Source organism: Myotis daubentonii, chromosome 4, assembly GCF_963259705.1.
Source record: "Myotis daubentonii chromosome 4, mMyoDau2.1, whole genome shotgun sequence".
Classification (NCBI taxonomy): Eukaryota; Metazoa; Chordata; class Mammalia; order Chiroptera; family Vespertilionidae; genus Myotis; species Myotis daubentonii.
In genome coordinates this window covers 81,342,995-81,367,584 of record NC_081843.1, presented here as the reverse complement: position 1 = coordinate 81,367,584, position 24,590 = coordinate 81,342,995, and the positions used below count along the sequence as shown (strand labels likewise).

General features: G+C 43.7%; 1 protein-coding gene across 7 annotated transcripts in view; it reads left to right on the top strand.

Annotated features, from left to right (window-relative positions):
* MAST4 (microtubule associated serine/threonine kinase family member 4) overlaps positions 1–24,590 on the top strand; it is a 521,544-nt gene that overhangs the window by 306,738 nt on the left and 190,216 nt on the right. For 2 of the 7 annotated variants that reach the window (XM_059694461.1, XM_059694455.1), the window contains exons 1-2: positions 16,955–17,092; positions 21,264–21,344. The exons of the other annotated variants lie outside the window; for them this stretch is intronic. In XM_059694461.1, coding sequence (XP_059550444.1) covers positions 17,046–17,092; positions 21,264–21,344 — 128 coding nt within the window. In that variant the 5' untranslated portion in view covers positions 16,955–17,045. Of the gene's footprint in view, positions 1–16,954; positions 17,093–21,263; positions 21,345–24,590 lie in introns of those variants that run through there. 7 annotated transcript variants of the gene reach the window in all.

Here is a 24,590-nt window from a genome sequence, read left to right as displayed (position 1 = left end):
TTGTTTTAAATAATTCTGTGCCTTTGGGACCAACGGCACCTCCCTTTGCCCTCCTTGAGGCTGTCCACCTCCTCTGTCACTGGCTGCAGGATCGTTCCCTTAGTGCCCCCTAATGACATGTAAATAACATGAATGATTACAGCTTGATTATGGGTCCAGTATTTATGAGGCTCCTGGTAACTTGCTGCATAAATTTAAGTCTGTGAGTAAATTCTCTTAGGGACAGTCAATGTGAGAGGATTTTATTTTTCTTCCCTGTTTTTTATGACGTACTAATTCTTTTCACCTCTGAATTCTTTATTGTTGTTTCTGCCCTGGAAGAAGTAGGGCCCTGGAAAATGGATATATTTTTTTCTGAATGACTTCTATGGTCCCTGTAGGGTTCGGAGCAGATCTGAGTTTCTGCCTGATCCTGACCTGTCAAAGGAACGTTGAAATGAAGGAACATAGTGTCCATTTCCGCATGAACTAAAATGTGGGAACATTTCTCTCTCCTGCCTCTTCTCATAAAGCACGTCCAATTTCCAGTCTGTGCTTTTATGAAAATCACAGGGGAACAGGTGTACACCATTTTCTGATTGCTGAGGGATTTCAGCGTTTTAAGTGTTCTGCTTTGGCATCTAGATTTTGGGAGCTAGCCTCCCGCTCGTTGCACCACATCCTGCAGACTTTTCTTTCTAGAAGAATTTGTTATAGCAAAACTTCCATAGGATGTTTCTTCTCTGCCATAGTCCTTGTTAATCCTGCAAAGCATGCTCTATGGCAAGAGGCAGACCGACCCTTAAAGCTTACACATTGTTACCAAAGCCTAGTTGGCCCACAGGAAAAGAAAGTGAAATTGTAATTTGGGTTTGAGACCAGTGGGTACATTTCACATTTTAATGTTGAATTGCAAGAATTGCACCCTTAGAGGCAATAGCCTGTGATATGAGGAGGCAGCTTGGGACTGACACTGTTAAAGACACATTAGCATTTATTCAATTACTAGAGGCCCAGTGCACAAAAATTTGTGCACTTGGGGGGGGCGTCCCTCAGCCCGACTTATGCCCTCTTGCAGTCTGGGACCCCTCAGAGGATGTCCACCTGCTGGCTTAGTGCCGCTCCCTGGGGGATCAGGCCCAAGCTGGCAGTCAAACATCCCTATGGCAGCCCGGCAGCCCTCGGGGGATGTCCACTTGCCAGCAGGGAGCATACCTAAGCTGCAGTCGGACATCCTTAGTGCTGCTGAGGAGGCAAAAGAGGCTCCCACCACCACCGCTGTGCTGGCAGCCATCAGCCTGGCTTGTGGCTGAGCAGAGCTCCCCCTGTGTGAGCGCACTGACCACCAGAGGGCAGCTCCTGCATTGAGCATTTGCCCCCTGGTGATCACTGTATGTCATAGTGAACAGTCATTCCCAGTCGTTCTGTTGTTAGCATCAATTTTCATATTACCCTTTTATTATATAGAATAGAGGCCTGGTGCATGGGTGGGGGCCGACTGGTTTGCCCTGAAGGGTGTCCTAGATCAGGATGGGGGTCCCCCTGGGGTGTCTGGCCAGCCTGGGTGAGGGGCTGAGGGCCGTTTTCAGGCTGCCCAAACCCCCTTCAGGGTGGGGGTCCCCACTGGGGTGCCTGGCCAGCCTGGGTGAAGGGCTGATGGCTATTTTCAGACTGACCAAGCCCCCCGGCGACCAAAGTTCCCAACCTTTCCTGTTTTTGTTTTGTTTTTTATTCGCTCCAGCTCCGTGGCCATGGTGACTGGAAGCAGGTATCTGGGGTTTATTTACCTTCTATAATCGAAACTTTGTTGCTTTGAGAGGAGGCAGCAGCCGCCTGGGAAGCTTGGCTTCTTCCATCGCCGGGGCAACCAAGCCTCCTGCTTGCTCCTCCTCTGTGGCTGCCGGCCACCATCTTGGTTGGGTTAATTTGCATATAGTCACTCTGATTGGCTGGTGTGTGTGGTTGGGGTGTAGCAAAGGTATGGTCAATTTGCATGTTTGTCTATTAGGTAAGACTAGAGGCCTGGTGCATGAAAATTTGTGCACTTGGGGGCTGTGGGGGGCTCTCTCAGCTTGGCCTGCACCCTCTGGCAGCCCAGGAGCCCTTGGGGGATGTCCAACTAAGGCTTAGGGCTGCTCCCCGGGGATCGGGCCTAAGTTGGCAGTCAGACATCCTCTGGCAGCCTGAGAGTCCTCAGGGGATGTCCGACTGATGGCTTAGGCCTGCTCCCCATGGAGAGCACAGGCCTAAGCCACAGTCAGACATTCTTAGCACTGCCAAGGAGGTGGGAGAGGCTCCCGCCACCTTCACTGCACTCGCAGCCGTCAGCCTGGCTTGTGGCTGAGCGGAGCTCCCCTTGTGGGAGCGCACTGACCACCAGGGGGCAGCTTCTGCATTGAGCATCTGTCCCCCGGTGGTCAGTGTGCATCATAGGGACTGGTCATTCCCGGTTGTTCTGCTGTTATGGTCAATTTGCATATTACCCTTATATTATATAAGATCTCATGTAGTATAGGGACTTAAAAAATTGTCTTCCCTGCAAGATGTGCAGGAAAATAGAGTCTCTAGTTGACCGCCTTCTCATACAAAGTGACTATCTGTCTTATCCACAAGGTCCGTGTCCCAGGTCCTGTCCCTTTCTGAGAACCACCTTTGTAAAGAAGGGGGCCGGGTGATGAAGGAGACGGACTTCCAGGCTCAAAGGCTGAGCTCCCAAGTCTGCTGAGCAGACAGAAAGGAAGGTGAAGTCAAGAACCCAGGTCATGTTTGGAATTTGACTATCTGTCACAAAATCAAAGGCTGAGCCCTGTGGGAATGATGAGCGATATATACGGTCTGATTCCCAGTTTTAGGTTGTCTGGGAAGGGGTGCGGCATCACTGGTATCCAGATATAAACTCTCTGTCACTAGAGATTCCTCTTGGGTTCTTTGCTCTTTGGCATAATCTAAATACATAAAAGGCTAATATGCTAAGTGTCTGACCGTCTGACTGGTCACTATGTCACGCATTGACCACCAGGGGGAAGACACTCAACGCGGGAGCTGCTGTGATGCGCACTGGCCATTTACAGAGAAACAGTGGCTGTGGGCACCAGGTAATGACGTCACATAACAACACCCAGCTTCCTCTTCCTAGCAACAGGCCATTTAACAATAAACAGCACCACGGACCTGGTGCCCACAAAGCAACACTCGGCTTCCCCCAAGTGGGACACAGGCCCCGCCACCACCCCGGAGCCACAGCCCACCAAATCGCAGAAGACGCTGCTGAGACCCTATGGCTCAAAATGAGGCCCACAGCCCAGCCCAGCCCAAGAACGGTGACTGTGGGCACTGGGTAACGATGTCACGTAGCAACACCCAGATTCCTCTCTCTAGCGACTAGCCTCCTTGGAGTTTCTTCAGCCCAGAAATATGTCTTGGTTTATAGCCAGGTGGAAACATTTTACTCTTTAACCAGATGTCTGTGAAGCATTTTCCCATGCCTCATCTCATTTGATCCTCACAGAAGTACTGGAGTAGGTAGATAGGAGACTCAGTAGAATCCTATTTTCTTTTCATTAGCCAGAAAACAGAGATTTAGAAAGCTTAGGAACTTAACCCAACTGAAAAGAAGTAAGAAATGGTGGACCTTGAAAATGACTTCAGGTTTTCTCACTGCACAGAATATAGTCAAACACTGCTGCAGTTAAATATTTTACCCTTTGTTCTCCCTGCGTGATCTACAATAATAATCTGCTTTGTGTTGATATATGCTGCTGTGTTGCTGACAGTTATCTGAAAGAGAAGCTGGGGTGCTTCACTGGGCTGGAAAAAGTTTAGCTAAATCAGAAAGCAGGTCTAATTAAGCAATTTATCTATATATATAAAGCTCTCACTGGTGCCAATTGCACGCGTGTGTTTTGATCTGTCATTGTCAATCATGAATTTGGTTGACATTTCTATTAAGAGAAAGGGTGAATAGTGATATTAAAATATTTCTTCTAATTAATTTTCTTTCAATGTGCACGAATTTGTCCACCAGGCCTCTAGTTACCAGTATTTGTAACACTTCTTCTTTCCCACATCCTGAAACCCAAAGCCATTTTGTTGCCTCTGCCCTGGTCCAGGATAGGGCAAAGCACTTGAGCCTCTCTCACTCAAGGTCACTCTTGGCTTTCCTTCAGAGCAGTGACATGACTGTCGTTGCTATTCACAGATGATACCATTTGCATCAGGAGCTTGGACAGAGTTAAGTAAGGCACGTTGGGCTTCTCAAGATAGCCCAGAGAAATTCTGGTTTCTCTTGTCCAAGGTGGTAACCAAGCCTTCTAGAACTAATGTCCCAGTTGAATGTAATGCCTTCACCCACTGTGACTATACTTTCAGTAATCTTGGTTAACTATTAATGAAGTCTTTGCTTTGTCAAGCATTTATGGGATGCCTCCCATGTGTGAGCATTGTGCTAATTAAGCAGCTAGTATAAAATGGTAAACAGAGCCGAAACCGGTTTGGCTCAGTGGATAGAGCGTCGGCCTGCGGACTGAAGGGTCCCAGGTTTGATTCCGGTCAAGGGCATGTACTGGGGTTGCGGGCATATCCCCAGTAGGAGATGTGCAGGAGGCAGCTGATCGATGTTTCTCTCTCATCGATGTTTCTAACTCTCTATCTCTCTCCCTTCCTCTCTGTAAAAAATCAATAAAATATATTTTTAAAAAAATGGTAAACAGAAAAGGCATGATCCCTGCCCTTTATGGGGTTTATATTAATATTTATTATTTTAAATGTACCTTGATTGTGATAGATGCTCTGAAGAAAAAGAGTAGAATGTTCTAGGTGAGGATAATTGTGGGTCTAATTTAAAATGGGAGATCAGGGAACATTGCTTTGAGCAAGTGATACTTACGCTGAGGTCAATATTTTAGTTTACTAGTAGAATAGAAGAAGGAATTTTTTAAATGTGAAATTTGGGTAGTTCTGTTCTCTCACAGGGTTCTTTCAGCAGTTGAAATTATAGAACCTTTAGTTATATTTAAATCTCACAGTGCTACTCAAGAAATAAACTTTAGTTATTACCAAAAATAAAACAAAAACAAAAAAGCCCCAAACCAAGTAGAATAATTTAAATTGTATACAATTTTTATGAATAATAATTTATGTTAAGGGAAAGAACATTGAAAACTGATTGAATATGGAAATAATGGGAGTTAGAAACAAATGTACTAATAGAGAATGAAGAAAATTATTTTCTTTGGAAATAGGAAAGGTCTGAGTTCAAACTAATAAACTATGAGTAAGTAATCTGAGACAGAGAGTCTTCAGAGATGAGTAAGATTCCAACCCTCTGCAAGTATACCTTTTAGTTCACAAACAAATGCTGCGCTTCTACATTCCTTGAAACCAAAAGCATTCGGTATATTGTGCAAGGGGCACTTGCTGTTTCAGAGGGAGCAGGTGTTTTAACACAGTGTTATCAGTTTGAGGTCAAGTAAATACAAATAAAGTTAATTAGGACTTGAATGCATCTATACTGAATGTTATATGCTATAAATGAAGAGTATATCTTCCCACTTCACCTTCTAATACTTAAGGAACATTCGTGCAATCGATCCTTCATTAGGCTGTAGAAAACAATCTCAATAAATTATCAAAGCATACTATTAAAGCTTCTCTTCTTTTCCCAGCTGGGTGACCTTGGACAGGTTCATTACTACCTCTCTACCTCCCTTTCCTGGCTTGTAAAATGGGGATAAGAATGCCAATAGGTAGAAGTATATGAAATTGACACATCAGTGTGAAATGTTATAGCACAGTAATAGAAATTCATAATGTTAACATTTTCAAGTTTTGGAAATACATTCTCCTGGAGAAAATTGGACTAAAAGAAAAACATAAAAATTCCAACTAGAAAGTCTATAGAAGATAACAATAATGGTTAAGCCAAATGTTACACATTTAATAACTTATTCATGTTCTGCTCAAGACAAAATGAAAAATTGGAAATATGTTTTTAGCATATTCCTGCAGCATGCATTTTGTGTGTTCAGGTGACCCACCTCCATGTATAGCTCAGTGATCACTTGATAGTCTTGCTAATTTCTTTGATCTTTAGGTTTTATGAGTTGCATATTTCAGCAATTCTTAGTGTTCCTGGAAAGGTGATATATTTGCATGGAAACATTATAATTTTATTTGACTATTTCTGGAAGAGATACACTTGGAGAAGAATTTTCAGGAAAAAGTGATATTTGTATTTCGGATTGCATTCTCTTTTGATTTTCTTCTTTGTACTTGGGAGCAGCTTATACAAGCTGCAAACAATAGTTGAATGTGAGGGAGATGAGACAGAGCATACTCTTTAAAAACTTTAAAAAATGCACAATGAAAAATATGTGAAAATATCACATTAACAGCATGTACTTCTGTTTGCATTGCTTGGCTAATGGAAATAAACAGGAATAAGGCCTCTTCTTCTTTGCTCACATAAAAATGCTTGATGTCCAAGCATGTATGGTGACCACAAAGCCAACATTAGTCTTTCCATTTTAATTGCACCTCTTATTGTTTAGTAGAACTTGGAATGTGAAGATAAAAATCAATAGAATGATTGTCATTAAGGCTGTTGAGTAGTAAACTTGTTCCTCTCTCTCTTCCGTCCTCCCCTCCCTTTCTTTTCCCAGAATATAGCCAATAAAATCATTTTCATAAAATTCTATTTTAAGCCAGGAAAACATTTTATAATAAAACTAGAGTCCCGGTGCACAAAAACTTGTGCACTGGGGGGGGGAGGGGGGTCCCTCAGCCTGGCCTGTGCCCTCTTGCAGTCTGGGACCCCTCGGGAGATAACGACCTGCTGGCTTAGGCCTGCTCCCGGGTGGCAGAGGGCAGGCTCAATCCCTAGGTGCAGTCCCTGGTTGGGCTCAGAGCAGGGCCGATTGGGGAGTTGGGGCACCGCCCCCTGTCATGCACAGAGCAGGGCGATCGGGAGGTTGCAATGCCACCCCTAGTCATGCTCAGGGTAGGGCCGATTGGGGGGTTGGGGCACCGCCCCCTGTCACACTCAAGGCAGGGTCGATAGGGAGGTTGTGGCGCCACCCCCTGTCACACACCCAGCAGGGCCGATCAGGGGGGTGGGGCGCTGCCCCCTATCACGCACAGAACAGGGCCCATCAGGGGTTTGGGGCTCCATACCCTGTCACACACAGAGCAGGGCCGATCAGTGGGTTGAGGAGCTCACCCCTGTCATGCACAGAGCAGGGCCGATAGGGGAGTTGGGGCACCGGCCCCCGTCACACACAGAACAGGGTGGATCAGGGGGTTGGGGTGCCGCCACTGTCACACTCGGGGCAGGGCCGATGGGGGGGGGGGTTGGGGCGCCGCACCCTGTCACACACAGAGCCGCAGGGCGATCAGGGGGTTGGGGAGCTCCCCCCTGTCATGCACAAAGCAGGGATGATCAGGGGGTTGAGGAGCTCCCCCCTGTCATGCACAGAACAGGGCTGATCAGGGGGTTGGGGCGCCTTCCCTGTCAGGAACAGAGCCGGGCGGATAGGGAGGTTGTGGCCCCGCCCCCTGTCACATACAGAGCCGCAGGGCCATCAGGGGGTTGGGGAGTTCCCCCCTGTCACACACAGAGCGGGGCCAATCAGGGGGTTGGGGTGCCGCACCCTGTCACAGAGCCGCAGGGCGATCAGGGGGTTGGGGAGTTCCCCCTTGTCATGCACAGAGCAGGGCTGATCAGGGGGTTGGGGCGCCTTCCCCTGTCACGAACAGAGCAGGGCGGATAGGGAGGTTGTGGCCACGCCCCCTGTCACACACAGAGCCACAGGGTGATCAGGGGGTTTGCTCGCTGCCCCCTGTCACGCTGATCCCGGTGCTGGGAGGCATATTACCCTTTTACTATATAGGATAGAAGCCTGGTGCACGGGTGGGGGCCGGCTGGTTTGCCCTGAAGGGTGTCCTGGATCAGGGTGGGGGTCCCGCTTGGGTGCCTGGCCAGACTGGGTGAGGGGATGATGGCTGTTTGCATCTGGTCACACCCCCTTCAGGGTGGGGGTCCCCACTGGGGTGCCTGGCCAGTCTGGGTGAGGGGCTGAGGGCCATTTTCAGGCTGGCAGGTGACTGAAGCTCCCAACCTGTCCTTTTTTCCTTTTTTTTAAATTCTGGGCCAGCTTTAGCTCTGAGACTCGGGTCCAGCTATGAGACCTCTGGTGCTGAAAGCAGGTTTCTGGCCTTTGTTTACCCTTCTGTATTTGAAACAATGTTGCGTTCCTGCTGGCTTAATCCGGGGGTTTTGTTTAGCTTCTATATTTGTTACAATGTTGCTTAGAGTGCAGCTGAGAGGCCGGCGAGGCAGGCGGGGAAGCTTGGCTCCCTCCGTCACTGAAGCAAGCAAGCCTCCCTGTTGGCGTCAGCTGCTTGGCTGCCGGCCACCATCTTGGCTGGCAGTTAATTTGCATATCTGCCTTATTAGCCAATGGGAAGGGTAGCGGTCGTACGCTAATTACCATATTTCTCTTTTATTAGATAGGATAAGGAAAGATTAATATTTTTATTGTCTCCAGTAATTGAACATGCAGTCTAAAGAAATCACATGTGTTTTCCATCGCTCTGCTGGTCTCCACAGCATTGCATCCAGTCATCTAAATCTGCTGTGTTGTTGCCATTACTTCCTATTGGTCATCTATTATGGATTGTTAAGTAATCATAGTATTTCATAACTAAAGGGTATGCTTCACTTGGAATTATGTAAGATACGGTGTATGGGGGGGAAATTTTCAGAAACATGAGCATTTTTTAAAGAAAAATGTAGTTTTTTTCAGTTATGATGCAAACATTGGTGCTCCTTCCTCACTCATTGTCTTTCTCAGGTTTCAAAACACGCTACCAAAAATGTTGATGGCATTTCCCTAAAAGAGCTAAACCATTGCATGTGGCCTTTTATGTTTATAATTCATCTGAATTCTTCTTTCTATCACCTGCTCTAAATATACCATTCCACCTTTCTATATAAAAGGTCATATTTTTCTTTCATTTGTGAATCTGCCCTTTTATTTTTCTAGAATTCTAACTCACCTGACCACTCTTGGTCTTAGACTGAAAACAGAAATTCTCTTCTGTGACTTGTTCTTAAGACTCTGTGCTCTGGATCAATAAAGAGACCCTTTCCTTCCCTAATCTCAGAAATGCTGTCTGCTTTCTCTCCTTTTTCTCTTTCAAGGGGAGAAGGGACAGCTCTCAGCCCTAACCCACCCCACAGATGTCTCTCACACTAAGGATTCAGGATGTGTGTGCTGTTGAGGAACACAGCTATGCTCAACGCATGGAGACACCACTCTGCGTTCAGTGGGGCAACCAGAATCCTGGAAGTGGAGAGATTTTGCGTCTATTTATACAATTCTCATGGAGCTTCAATTGTGAAAAAGTCTTAGCTGTATAATTAACAACTTGAGAAATCAAAAAAATACTAAAAATCAGACAGACATTATTAGGATAGCCTATTAAAGATGGGCCTTTCTCTAATAAGGAACTCTGCTACTGTGGGCTGAGCTCTTGAAAGAAGAAGGTGCAGCTGATAATAGATCAGCCACAGGTAATTCAGCAGGCGACAAAAAATGGGAAATAGTAAGGATGGCGCTATCCTCCACAGCCCGGATAGTGTGTTGGACTAGGAGATAACCCTGGTGTTGCTGGGTGTGGAAATAGAAGAATTCTTTATCAGTTATCACCTCTAAAGAGTGCTTTGTCGTTTGTGAAGCATCTTCACAGGTCCTGTGTCATTTAATTTAATATTTTTGTTGGCCATTTTCGACATTCAGAGTTTTTCAACAAGCATCTGTGCTCCACAATGCTATTGAAAATCCTTTTTGGTGAATTAAATGTGTTGAATATATTACCTAGAAAATTCTCCTAGGATATATTTTTTTTCAAATAACTCAATGCCTATACTTTATGATCTGGAAAGTATAGTGTACTGTAATAAAAAGAACGAAGCAATTGGGTTCAGAAAATCTGATTTATAATCCTGGCTTAATCCCTTACTCACTGGGCAATTTACTAACTTGGGCAAGTAATAATTATTTTGGTCCCAGGTAATGCCATAAACTTTACCCATTTATTTTAGGATTCTGTGTTTTCTATATGTTTGTGTTCCTATTTTCCCATGGATTGTCATTTTATTCCATTTTCTTTTTCCTCTGGTTCTGATTCAGTTTACTTTTACTTTGCTTCATTTGTTACTTAAATGAATAATTATTGAGTATTACATGCTTGTGTATTTATGTGTTGCCTCAAATTCTGCCTGGAGTGATACAGTATATAAACAACTTTTTTAAAAGAGGGAGTTTATTTGAGAAGTGTTTGAGGAAGCTGTCAAACCTTTAAAATAGATTCTTCGCTTTCCTGAGAGATAGATGTAACTTGAGACTATGAGGAATCCCCAAATTCACAAGCTGGAGTGATTCTCACACACTGGGCACCTCCATGTAACCAGCTCGTAGGTCAAGACCTGGATCATTATTTCTGCCTCAGAAGTCCTTCCTGCCACTACCGTCCAGACACCACCCCACCCCCATGACCACTGTCCTGACTTCTCATTGTATAGTGTGGTTTCTCTTGATTTTGAATTCCATGTAAGTGGAGTCATAGGATAGCTGCACTTTCTTGCATGTTCTTTTTTTGTTAATTATGGTAAAATATCCGTAACAAAATTTACCATTTTAACCTTTTTAAATGTACAGTTCTGTGGCATTAAGTACCTTCACATTGTTGCAACCATCCCCACTGGGCATCCACAGAACGTTTTCATCCTTCCAAACACTAACTCTCCACGTCTCTCTCCCCCAGCTCTTGGCAACCACCACTCTACTTTTTCTCTATGGATTTGTCTACTTAGGTACCTAATTTAAGTGCAGTTATACAATATTTGTCCAGTCGTGGCTGTCTTATTTTACCTAGCATAGTATCTTCAGAGTTCATCAATGTTATAGTGTATGTCAAAATTCCCTTCCCTTTGAAGGCTCAGTGACATTCTGTTTTTACATATATCCTATTTTGTTTATTTATTCATCTTTTGAAGGATGTCTCGTTTGCTTCCACCTTTTGGCTATTGTGAAAATACTAGGAAGATGATTGTACAAATACCTGTTCAAGTCTTTGCTTTTACAAGTTGTGTGTATTCCCAGGAGTGGATTGCTAGACCATACGGTGATTTTCAATTTTTGGAGGAATCACTGTATCGTTTTTTCCACACTTGTGGCCTCATTTTATGTTCCCACAGTTAAGGGTTCCACCTAACTTTCCTCCACATTCTGTATGTAAGATTCGTCGACATTGGTATGTCGTTGTGGGTCATTTTTCTCATTGCTGTGTAGCATTCCATATGTAAATGAGCCACAGTATTTCTAACCATTCTCCTGTTGATGGGCATTTAGGTGATCTCATACTACTATTGCAGGGCATGTGACCATGAGGTCTCGGAGTCCTGTTGTTTTGTTTAGTTGCTTTACTTTCTTGCATAATGGAAAGGAAAGTGGTTATCAAGAAATAATTTGTGCAACTGACAAAACTTCCTGCTTGTGGCACTTGGTAATCTTTAGTATCACAAGTGGCAATGTCCAGCCCAGATTGGCCTGCGAGAAGGAGCTTGCTGGGTCACTTACCCGGAAGGTTTAGGTGTCCAGCTTCAGGTATGGCTTGGTCCATGGCCCCAACAATTTCATTTATACTCAGCTCTGCTTTTGTCTGTGTTGCTTCCATAGTAGACAACCAATACCTGGAAATTGGACAAGGTTCCCATAAGAGTGAGTAAAGCAACATCCAAACATACAGCGAGGGATTACTGGTGTCTGGCAGTTTGTCTTTTCTTTCTTTTTAATACTAATCTTATTCTTGTCAACATAATGTATATACATAATTTTGAAAGTTGCTACTAGGCTTATGAAAAGCTAGAGAGACCTGCCTCTCCCTCTCACCCTGTAGTCCTGCTCACGTGAGTGGACTGCTTCAAATCTCAGGGCTCTTTAACGGTGTTCTCCAAAGTGCAAAATAATGCATTTGTGCTGCTCTTTCTCATTTGTCAATTGTGTACACTACATGCTGACTTCCTGTTATGGACCATGAGAACTGAACTCTTGGTCTATCTCCTCTACCTCATTTTTGCATTTTCCAACTGCCCAAAATAGTTATGTCACTATTGTGGTATGAGTTTTGTTTACAACAATATTCACTGTTCATATTCGTTTATCTACGTATTAGTTTCCTATTGCTCCTGTGACAGATTACCACAAACTTAGTATTTTAAAGCAACGCACACTTATTATCATACATTTTTGGGGGCCAGAGGTCCCCAACAGATCCTCTGGGGCTAAAATCGAAGGCTGCTTTCCTCCCGGAGGCTCGAGGCGGGAGTCGGGTCGAGGGGAGTCGGGTCTTTCCCTCCTGCAGCCTCTGGAGGCTTCATCCTTCTGACCTCTGCTCGCATCACTGACATCGGCTTCTCTGACTTGACATTGACTTCTCCTGCACTCCCCCACCCTGATTTTCCTTATAAGGACCCTCGTGATCACATTGGATCCACAGGTAAATCCTAGCCACTCTTCTTAAGACCCTTAATTTAATCAGACCAGTGAACCCCTTTTGCCATGTAATCTATTCTCAGATTCTGGGGATTATGACATCTTTAGAGGGGTCCTTATTCTGCCTACCACATACACACATACACACACATATGTATATATACACATATATATATTCTTCTGCTTCTCCACCTCCTACTCAACTGTGAGCACCTTTAAGAATATATAAATAATTGAACATTCAAGGAGAGTGATGCTCACTATCACTCTTGCCTTAGGGTTTTATAGATTCCTTGTGGAAGCCTTGAATCTAGAGAGGAGAAAAAAATGAGAAAATATGGGCTTAGAGAGATCTGTTCTTTGAATTTTATAGAAGAAGTCAAAACCCTTATGTTTAAATTCTATCTGCCCTTGTGCCTCAGATCCAGTACATGGCTGGTCTTGTGAGCCCGTCCCTTCCACTTTGGCCCCGAGCAGCTGTAGAGCTCATTTTGTATGTAGTTTGGGTCATCTTTGCGGGATCCCATATCTAGGTTACTGTTCAGGTCTGGCATGGAGAGCCTGGTAATTGGGTTTCTGTGACTTAGAGACACTTTTGGGCTCTGGCTATAAAAAGCCATTTCCCCTGCAGACAGAAAGAAGCATATAGATACACTAAGGTTAGTAGCATTGCCGAGAGAGGAAATATGGAATGAAAAATAAAACAATAGGACTGCTCTTTATTTTTCCTGAGCCGAGTGCAATGAAATCAGAACCAGAAATGGTTAGAATTGGTGAATGATGCAGACATTGGCCCTTGTCTTTAAAGCAGGTTTTCTAGATTGGGGATGGGGTTGGATAATCCTTCCTTGTTGAAGGCTGTCCTGTGCATTGCAGGCTATTGAGCGATATCCCTAGCCTCTGCCCACCAGATGCCCGTAGCAGCAACCCCCACTCCCCCCGCCCCCCAGGCTCCCAGTTGCGACAGCCAGACATGTCTCCAGATGCGGCCAACCCAGGTTGAGAGCTGCTACTCTAGAGAATACCTCGAAGGACCCAGCTGTCGGCTGTGCCACTGGGTTTTGTCCAACTCTATTTTGTCACCATTAATGTGACTGTGGCGTTCCCTTCCTGTGAGAGCAGAAGGTTGTTTACCTTCGGCCTTGTTGTATGTCTTCTTAGTCATACCAGAGTGCTTTAAATCAGTGCTCTCCCCACCCACCCGCTAACACGGGGCACACTGCTCTAGTGTTACCCTGGGTTCCTCCTCTGGCGCATGCCTTCCAGCCAGCAGGGCCTTTCTGGGTTTTCCTGTAGCAGCTGAACAGGTCCCAGTTCTCTAGTTCTTGCAGGTCAGTGGCTGAGGTGGTTGTTGTGACACTCTTTAGTGACCTAACACTGTGGAGAGCTGTAATTACGAGGAAAAGGAGGGTGGGTCTCTTAGGTTGGTGGTTTCAGCAATATAGGGTGGGTCATTCATTCATTTTTCAGCAAATTCATTGAATACCGTGTGGGCTGTTCTTGGAACTGGAGATAATACACAATGCACTTCCCTTCTTGGAGCCTCCTCTTATTGAGGCAGAGACCCTGTGTAGTCAAGGCTGGTATGTGTTTGATTTACAGTTTGAATGACATCAGGACCTCAGAACTTTGTATGTTACAATTAGTTGAAGTGACTCTTAAGTCTCTTTTAATCTTTAGGTTCTCCCTCTATCTCTCTTATTTCCCTACTTTGACAATTTTTGATTGAGAAGCCAGGTTGCTGTTAGAGGGGCAATGTGTCACAGTCTAGCTCAGCCGTGTGCAAACTACGGCCCACGGGCCGGATTCGGCCCGTTTGAAATGAATAAAACTAAAAAAAAAAAAAAAAGACCGTACCCTTTTATGTAATGATGTTTACTTTGAATTTATGTTAGTTCACACAAACACTCCATCCATGCTTTTGTTCCGGCCCTCCGGTCCAGTTTAAGAACCCATTGTGGCCCTCGAGTCAAAACGTTTGCCCACCCCTGGTTGCTGGTCATCTCGGTGATATTGTTTCCCATGATCCTTGGTCCCTGAATTTCCTGTAAGTTGATGTTTTGATGGAGAGGCTTGGCCGTGACCCTGGGGATGTGGCTTTTCGGGTAAGACCACGCCACAGGCGTTTCATCGTGAGGCACATAATGAGCCGTCCTCTTTCTCTTCCAGGGTCAGCCGTCAGTGATGGTCATAGCCTGGATCCATTGACTTATTAGGGTTTGAAATATGTGATTTCTAATTCTGCCTTTCCTCCTTTACTTACCAGTGGGAGTACATCTATAAAGAGAACCATTTTCCTAACTAGGAGTTTCAATTCATAGGGAAATCGGGATAAGTGCTTGATTTTTTCTTCTTTTCCTTTACCAGTTTTCAGAGTTAATGGAGTAGTTCCCTGGTATCTCCCAAAGGTGACCCTGGCTGGCTGGCTGGCTTTCCTCCATCCTTTCTTCCTTCTCTTAAACATTTGATATTTTTAATATATTACTGTTACCATTCCTACTGATGCTTGATTATCCTTTTCTTTTCTTTTTTTTTTTTTTGTCCAAGTTTGCTAAGTTTTTGGCTTTTACTGAGAGTAAGAGGAAAGCTGTTGGAGGGTTTTGAACACAGGAGTGGTATGTTCTGGAAGAGATGATTCTGGAGTTTGTGTGGCCGACAGAAGTGTAGAGGGCACCAGGGAGGAAGTAGAGAGCCTAGTTGCCAGGAAGTTACAGTAATCCAGTCATGACATGGTATATCTTGGATCAGGGTGTTCAGGTGGAAAGAATGGTGAGATTCTGGATATTTTCCATTTCAGAGAAGCTTGTTTGGGGAGGAGGGGAGGAGGTGGAGCAAAGTTGATCCCTCCTCATGTTCCATTTAATCTTTATTATTCCCTACTGCTATGCCTTTATATGAATTAAATTCTTCATTTATGTTACTATCTGCCTCCCTGTTGTCACTAACCAGTGACTGTGTTCCCAGTGTGGATTCCTTACCTCTAAAGGGAGGAGGGGTGGTTAGTTCTGTGAGCTCATCTAGGAGAAGTGGGCTCCTGGTTGAAATACCCAGAGCAAGCTGGCAGCTGAGGGTTTAGAGAGGGGTTGTAGGAGTCTCCTGGGCACTTCCTCTCGCCCACATGTACCTCCGTAGAGTTACATACAAGGGAACCCACTAAGTGGTGCAGAGCTGAAGGGGATTTTGTGAAAATGAGGGAAAAGTGGGGTCAAAGCTGCCCAGAGCCATGATGCAGGCTTGGGTGTCAGCACTCCCTTCCCCCTTTGCCCAGCACCCTGTCCAGGGCCCCACCTGAGCATGCCCGGGGTCCCTGAGGCAAAGGCCCAGGGACAGAAGTGAGCACACCAGAATCTTATCCCAGCCCTGCGCCAGCTGCCAGCTGTGTGCCCTCAGTGCCTTCCTCTGTGCAGCCGTGGGGTTTGCAAGTACTTATCACTTCTGTCACCCCAGCTTGGCCCTGTGTGTGGGGACTTGAGGTGCTGGAAAACGAGAATTCTTGCTAACATAAAATTCTAATTTGTTCTAGTATTTCTTCTCAACAAGTCCGTGGTTGCCAGACTGTAAAATGCATTAGAGGAAGTGAGTCAGATACCTTCTTCATACATGACAATGAAAGTACACTCAGTCCCAAGTTCTGAATGCTGTGAAAAATTGTGTTCTTTAAATAAATAAACACAGGATGAAGCTCTCAGGCTTCAGAATACACATTCCCCCTTTCCTGCCTCATTCGTGTGTTTGGTTCCTTTCATAAAGTATGTAGCACTGTGATGTTCTTCAAAATCAGCTTGCAGATAGAAAACTGCGGGCTCCTATCGCTTGCATTTCCAGTTGGTATTTCCCTACCGCAGGGCGCTGCCGGTCACAGAAGTCTTTGCCTCGGAGTTCAGCTTCCCCCCAATTAATGCAGTTAGTTTATTCCTCTTTCTGAGGATTGCCATATATAGAAAAAAAATCTAATTATGTTCACTGGGCAGTCATTCCCATGTCTCTCTTGAGGAACATGAGTGATTTTGTTACTCCCACCACGAGTAAGCGGAACTTCCTCGGGCGTCTGGCTTCCATTGGAGAACATCCCTGGAAGGTGGGGAGTAGTTGAGATTCGCTGAGATAAACTCTGTTACAAGTATGATACTGTGGCTTTATTTTTCTTCCCAGCCTGCATGGTGCAAAGGACTCTGCATTTCACTGAGGTGAAAACTGGGTCTGTGAGTGGAGTGACTTTCTTTAAAAAAAAAAAAAAAATCAGAAACCAATTACTTGATATGCAGAGCTGAAAGCCTCATTCCCTTAACGAAATCAGTGCAGTGTGCACTGCCGGTAACCTGAGCAGAGCGGCTGACATCTCTTGATTACAGCTGGAGGTGGAAGGACCCAAACTTGCAGGCTCTCCCTCCCCCTCGAGAGATTGTTAGTCCAGTCCTTCACAGAGGTTCGCTTTGGCTCTCTGTCATCACCCGGACGCTGGCGGGGGCTGAGTGTCATGGTTACAATAGAGTGTGCTAACATATCACAACCATGAAAGCCCAGCGGGAAAGGCTGCAGATTCCGGGGCTGACCTTGGAGTAAGTATTGTCTGTCTTTAATATTTTAATGCTTTCTGCATGGCACTCGCTTTCCTGCCACCAATAGCTCTTTAGCATTTGTTGGTACTGACAGCCTCGGAGCACTGCAGTGCGAGGTGGAGGAACATGTCTTAAACGCATGGCATTCCGTTTCAGCTGATGGGGAAACCCAGACCCTGCGTTTTTTGCATTGCAGTGTGAGGAAAAGCATTGCTGCATTATTGAAAGTTACTAAACCTCAGTGCTGGAAACATCTTAACAGCTCATTTGGAAAGAATGTGTCAGCAGGCCATGGTGTCTCTGTCTTTCTCTCTTTCTCTCTACTGTTTGTTTATCCCCTTGCTGTGCTGTCTTCCTAAAGAAAGGCCCCTGTCTGCATTGAATGATAGAAGACATGGCAAGGGATTAGAGTGAAGAGAAGGGTTATTTGTGACATTCATTAGATGCCATCCATGTTTTATCTATGCAACAGAATATTAATGAACTGTAGTACATTTTGAATCCTTTCTGCAGATTCTCCAGCCACTGCTCACAGTGTGTTTACCTAGTTGAGCTCTGTGTTTGCTTAGCTGTTTTGTTTTGTTTTTAACCCATTAACTCATCTGACCACCTTCTGAGTTGATGTCACCTCCTGAAAATGTCCACATCTTATCTGTGGCGCAGAAGTTAAACATCTGTGTAGCAGGAAGTGTCAGCAAATTTTTATTTTAAATCTGTTAGTCAAAGATGCAGAAGCCTGAGTTCGTCTGTGCTGGCACACTTAAAATAATAACTGGTAAAATGTAAATCGGTAGAAAAGCATAAATATCCTTTTTTCTAACTTACAACATAGATACGAAATTACATTTTGGTTGAAATCTGTACAACCCAAATTATCTCATACTGGACTGCTTCTAGGAAAAGAATGATGCCCAGTTCCTAATATTAATTATTTCTCTTGAATTCTGTAGATGTGTCATGCAAGAGAAATTATTTCCTTCATTAGTAAATTAATAAAACCAGGACATTTCTGAAGTGATTGGAACACTTTTCTAATCAGTTCTTGTTCTAAAATTGTATACCGATTTAATACTAACGAGACTCACTTATAAAAAGTTAGAGGGCTCTTCCAACCTTCTTGCTAGATGTGGTATTTTTCATAATAGAGATATAGACAGTATTTACCTATCATCCTAGTATTTTGCCCCCATCTCCATCCATCCCAAAATTCAGCCCTCCCCATGGATGGTGAGTATTAATGGCATACATGGACTTTTCTACTTAACCCTCCTCTCTCCAGCATTCTGGAAATCTCAGCTGAAATACCTATAGCTCTGTGCTTAAGACCCAGATTTTGCTTTTACCTGCTTTTGGTTGTGCTGCTTCCTTGTTTTCTTTGGACTTAATATATATCATTTCATATGATGCCTTCCCTCCCTCCCTCCCCCTACCATTCCCCCCCCCCCGTTTCCTTCTTCTTTCCTTCCTTCCTTCCTTTCTTTCTTTTTCAGCATCTTAACCACATCAAGAGACACTTCAAAGTAACTTTTAAAAATACAAACTCAGTTGTATCAAGTGTTCTGTTTATAATTTGGAAGGCCAAGGTATGCCACCTCAGTCCTGATGATTTGGCCAAGGGTGACACAGGGCATGTGGGTCAGCGACACAGGGGATACCCTGGGTTGTGTTTTGGTTTCAGGCCGCACACCCTCAGTAGAGCCTCTACCCTCCTAAATACTAATGTGCCTTTAAAATAGGCGACTCCTCCACTTCGGCTTGAGGTAAGAGAACATAGTATCACCCTTAAATGCCATTGTAGTGTGAGCCTGGAGTTTGATTTGAACCTTTTATTCAACTGGAGATGTTAAAGTTACTCTTAGGTAAGCATAGCTAATTTTACATTCACTCATGGAGGAAGCTAGTTCTGCCGTGTTGGGTAAAGTCAGTTTCCAAACACTGCAGAGAAAGGTTATAATGGGAAGCCTTCCCATAGATTTTACTGAAAGAAGATTTAATGTATATAATTTTAATTATTTGGGGCCCTTATGGCAGACCATACGTGTAGAAGAGTTTTTGGATGTTCTCTCATGAGACATTATTATTGTTCTTTCAGGAAAGTTTATTCCATACATACTGCAGCCAGGCACTAATCCACTAGCAGATTGTGTACCCTATAGATTCAATTTAGAATCTTCCATGTCTCTTATCAGTAGCATGGGACATTTTTTGATTCGAGCTTCAGAAATTGAGATCCTGGCTGTGAGACACCAAATATGTAAACGTTTCAGAAATTAATGGATCATTTATTTAGAGGTTTATGACTTGTAGCTAGCCTAAGCATGGCTTTCCAGTTTCTGGGGAAGAAAGTGGGTTGTTTTTCTTCTTTCTCTTTTTAAATTAAGTGTGGAATTACATTCATTGACACCGTGTAGCACAGTGGCGAACCTTTTGAGCTCGGCGTGTCAGCATTTTGAAAAACCTTAACTTAACTCTGGTGCCGTGTCACATATAGAAATTTTTTGATATTTGCAACCATAGTAAAACAAAGATTTATATTTTTGATATTTATTTTATATATTTAAATGTCATTTAACAAAGAAAAATCAACCAAAAAAGTGAGTTTGCGTGTCACCTCTGACACACGTGTCATAGGTTCGCCATCACTGGAGTAGCACATCGTACAGGCCTCAGCTTGGAGACCTGGGGTGGTGTCAGTGCCTAACCATGTTTATTTTAGGCCTGGAAGGTGACAGATAAGACTGGCCTAGATACATTGATGGCTTTATCAGCTGGCATTCCTGAGAGCTTTCCAGTGAGCTGCTAAGTTCGAGTACAGTATGTTTAAGGGCAGTAGCTTTCGAAGGTGCTCTGAATATATGAGGACACCTGTTTCTTGGTTTACCAAGAGCTGGCACCAAACCAGAGAATGGTTTTAGAAGATATAAAACATTTTATTTAATAAATTGGAGCATTTTGAGCAATAATTTTATATTTCAGTAAGACAAATACAGCCAGTTCTCAACTATCCATGTAATGGGAAACAGCGATGGCGAAAAGAATTGGGGCTGCCCAAATCTGACTTCTTAGTAGCTGTTGCCACTGCTCCATTCAGTGAAGAGGCACAACCAGCCTGAATTAACCAGTAGACAGCTCTGTTCCAAAACCCCTTTCTCGGAGTAGGAACGCAGGGTGTGGAGTAGTCATGGTCCATGGAGAGGCAGAATATTCTAGAAGAGATCCATTGCACTGTAGCGGGAGGACCTCGTGCTCGCTGCAGCTTTAGAACCTGGGCTAGAATCCCACATTAATTCTTATTTTGATTTTGCCATGTAAACATAATTGGGAGTTGACTAGTATTAACTTCATACTTTGATAGATCTGTTGGCAAAATTCTTATAAGTAAGATATCTGACAAACTTAAGTTTTCTTTCTTTTCTGAAAGAGACAGGAGTCCAAAAGAGGGGAAAAGATAAAGGGACTAGCAACTTATCACCCCAAGATGGATATTTGAGAGTTGGCTGGTACATGCATTTGGTGGTGTGGATGGGATGGAGGGGGGTGGGGATTACTGTAGTCCATTGATAGGTGCACTTGAAAAAAATCTCTATGTAAGATTTAGTTTATAGCTCTATGTAAGAGATTTTGAAGATATTTATTATGAATATAAGTATATTAGATCATTGCCCCTGAGGATCAGAGAAATGTTTTGGGGTGCTTTTCCTATGATTTAAAGGCATCTCTTCCTATATGGAAGGGTTTGTCACTTCGCTATTTAAAAGCTACAGTATTTAACCTGAGTTTTCTATTATGTGATAACCACTTCCCTTTGGTGCTCTAAAATTTTGCCATTGATTCTAAATCAGAAATAAAATGTGCTCCATATAAAACAGCACTGCGTTTTCCTTGCAAAAATCACATGTCAAAAATATCTGCCAGGTTGCTTTGTGACAAAGGACAGGCACAAATGAAAATGGCAGCAGTGGTGTTGAGCATGTAGATTTCAGCAGGAAGCCTTGTACTGGTTCTGCGTTTAAAAGCTGAAAAAGGACAAGTGATGAGATGATTGCCCAGTGGTATTGATAGGCACGCTGGAGCGGTTCTGGCCTAAAGGGAACACCGTCCCTTAAATGAGCTATGCTATTTTTGCTGCCACCATTTCTCCCACTTGGAATGACATTATTTTAACTTTCAGTCTCACTCCACGGAGCCTGAGTCCAACCCCATCCAGCCCAGGCAGTCCCTGTAGTCCTCTCTTCGCTTTTCACTTCTGGAGGTAAGCACGCTCCAGTGCCTGCCGAGGCTGCTGTCTCCCCCCACCTCCCCCCCCCATGGTCTTTGCGCACTTTGGACTTTGCGATGCACAATAAACAGTTTCTTCTTAATTGTTGTCCTCCCTGTAACGTGGAGGGTGAGGAGACCGGTTGAGTTGTTTGCTGGATGACTTACAGGCACACAGAGCGGGCACTGTGCTTGTTCCATTTAGCATCTTTTGCTGATACTTCACTCAGTGTCTGATGATTAGTTGTTTGTTGGACTCCCGTGTGACTATTATAGTGTTACCTATTGCTTTCTTAGCAAATGATCTGCACTAAATTCCACAACTTTTTATGAATCTTGCATAATGGTGCAATTTATTATAATTTCTAGAAAACATTTTCTAACCCATGTTACAGTGTCCTAATATCTGTTGCCACAAATGATTTTATATTCTGTTATTTATAGGACAAAGTATTTAACTTGTGTAAATGGATTATATTTTTAAGTGGTTTTATTTTTTTTAGGACACCCAGTTATATACAGGCCCACCCCCTCACTCATCAGGTGATACATAAATTCTTTAGGAACTCTACTTGTATTTTGTCCCAGTTTGTTACAGAATACATGATAGAAAATACTGATGGTATTGTATGTATAGTACATGTGTTCTAATGGAGTTTTCATTAATTCAATATCAATGAGTATAGTGTGTCTCCTGGTATCTAATAAGAGACACATAAAGTACCCAGCATTCCTTATTCCTTCCTTCCTTTTTTTTTTTAATTATAAGGGATAAAGTAGAATCAAACTCTCAGTTGATGGAAAGAATAATTTAAATTCTTTATTAATGTATATGTTTTATTTCATATATGTAAGCAAATAAAGAATTTGCCACTCATGGCCAGTGCGTTAAAAATAGGAACTTAGAAGCTTTATGCTTAGTTGATATCAGTACCATAATTTAACAATTTATTCCTCTCATTTTTTCTAAAATAAGATTTAACTAAAATCTGTGAAGAAGAATTGAATAGGGAAATGAATTAATGGCTTTGAACTTTGGTTCTACTCTTTTGCTGATAGGATTATATTTATTATTATAAAAATGACTTTCAACCTGGAAGTTCCATGCGATAGCTTTTATGAAGCTCTGAATAGAATAGGTCCTAAAACACAGGAAAGTTTTTGGCAATCCAGAGAATTGCATGGCACATGTAATTTGTCTATTTTTGGTGACCCAACCACAGGTAATTGGACGGTCTTCTGAACTTTCTTCTTCAGTATAGCATGTCTTCATCAAATGCTCACATTTGCTTTTCTTTTTTACTTCTTAAAGACAATGGACTATTCAAAATGAAGCTGCTCTCACTAGTGGAGGAGGAAAGGGTCAGACTATAGGCCGGGGCAGTACAGAGGATGATGAAGCTCTGAAGAGTATTTTTGGAGGAAGGGTTTTTGGAACTGATGATATTTGAGCTGGACCTGGACAGATCTTGGGGTTTCAGTGGGGAGAGATGGTGGTGAAGGACAAAAGCAGACAAAGACTAAAACAGAGGCAAGGAGCTGAGAGAGCGTGGCACGTGGTAGCAAAGGTGTGTGCAGCTAGAACACAGGGCGGATGGAACAGAGAGAAGCATGGAGTTGTACACAGCTTGATGTGGACTTAAAAATGGATTTGGAAAGATGCTATGTAGGGCCTTGAATACTGAGCTAAAAAGTTTGACTTTCATTATGCCAAGATTCAAGTGAACTGGAAGACTTTTTTTTTTTGAATAAGGAAATAACCAATCTGAGCTCAGACTGAGAAATTTTACCTTTACTAGTATTAAGAATCGGTTGAATTGTAGGCAGAAACTGCAGTGAGGATGCTGGCACAATATTCCATGAGTCAATTGCAATGAATTAAATTGACATTTACAAAATACAGTTGACCAACTGTTTCTAGCTACATTATCCCATTCAGTTTAATCCACCTGACACCGCTATGAGGCAGGAAAGCATATTGCTTCTGTTTACAGATGAAGGTGCTAACACACTTAGAATTTAAGTCACTTAATTAGCCTGCGATTCAAAATGAAGTCTCGGATCTTCCCACTGCGGCTACCTTAAGACATACCTATTGCTATGAGATCGTGAATATGGAGTTTTAATTACTGGTTTAGGTAGACCTTGTGACCTCCTTGAGTCGTTTCTGTTTTCCCCAGTTCCTCTCTCAATGCCTGGCATATAGTAAGTGTTTGAGAAATGTTTATTAAAGAATGAATAAATGAATTGAAAATAGGAGCTATATGAACAGTGCTCTTCAGAAATCAACCACCGGGTAAATATACAGTAATACAATTGTGATTCTCACTCACAGACCCAGAGTGTGGGAGAGGACCTGCTCCACGCAGTCACGGAGGGATTCAGGGAATCTTCAACAGCTGGCCTTCGAGGTTGGCCGATGGTCCCAGACCCTGTGCACCCTGTTAGAAGACATGAACACCCAGCTGGTGGTGCGAGGGAAAGAGAGTGGGAGGCGGTGCAATGCCAGACGTGAAGGAGATTGCCCAGAACTTAGTATTCTGACTACACCTCAGGACAAGGAAGGCCAGAACGTATAGCTCACCTAGCAATCTTTGTCACGGGTATTGATGGAAAAAAGGTGTCCATAGTAGGCGTTCAGTCAATATTTTTTAATGCATGATTGACACTGAGATTTCTAGCCTTCACTGAGTGGAACCCAAGAAAGCAGAGTTGGAGAGGGAGGCAAATCTAGTGATGATGAGCAATGAAGTCATCTCTAGGCAGAGATAGGTGGTTGGCAGCGTGGAATTGGGTTTATCTGATAGTGGGCCCTAAAATGATTGCCTAATATGAATTGGGGAGATTCCAAATATGTTCATGATGTTATCACAGAAGAGCATGCATTGCATCCCTGAAGAGGACTTTCTTTTTCTTCCATCGATTGTGATGGAGCAGATTTCTCTTTTGTTTCTTCTCTGTAAGTGCGGTTTGGAGGTCTGAGGGAGACTGGTGGTGGCGAGCATAACGTGTCTGTGCCCTTTGGAGGCGCTGACACAGAGTTTCTAAATAGGGCAATGAAGACTGCTCCTTTCATAGAAAAGCCTGGGGCAGGCTGTGCTGAGAGGTGGAGGCTCTCCTCTTCCCGGGCGTCTCCGGCTCAGGCCTCCAGAAGGTACGCAGGGAGAAGAGACCTGCAGCTTCCCTGGCAGCTCAGTGTCGCTAAGTGAAAGTTAAGCTTAGTTTGTTTTGTCCTGGGAAT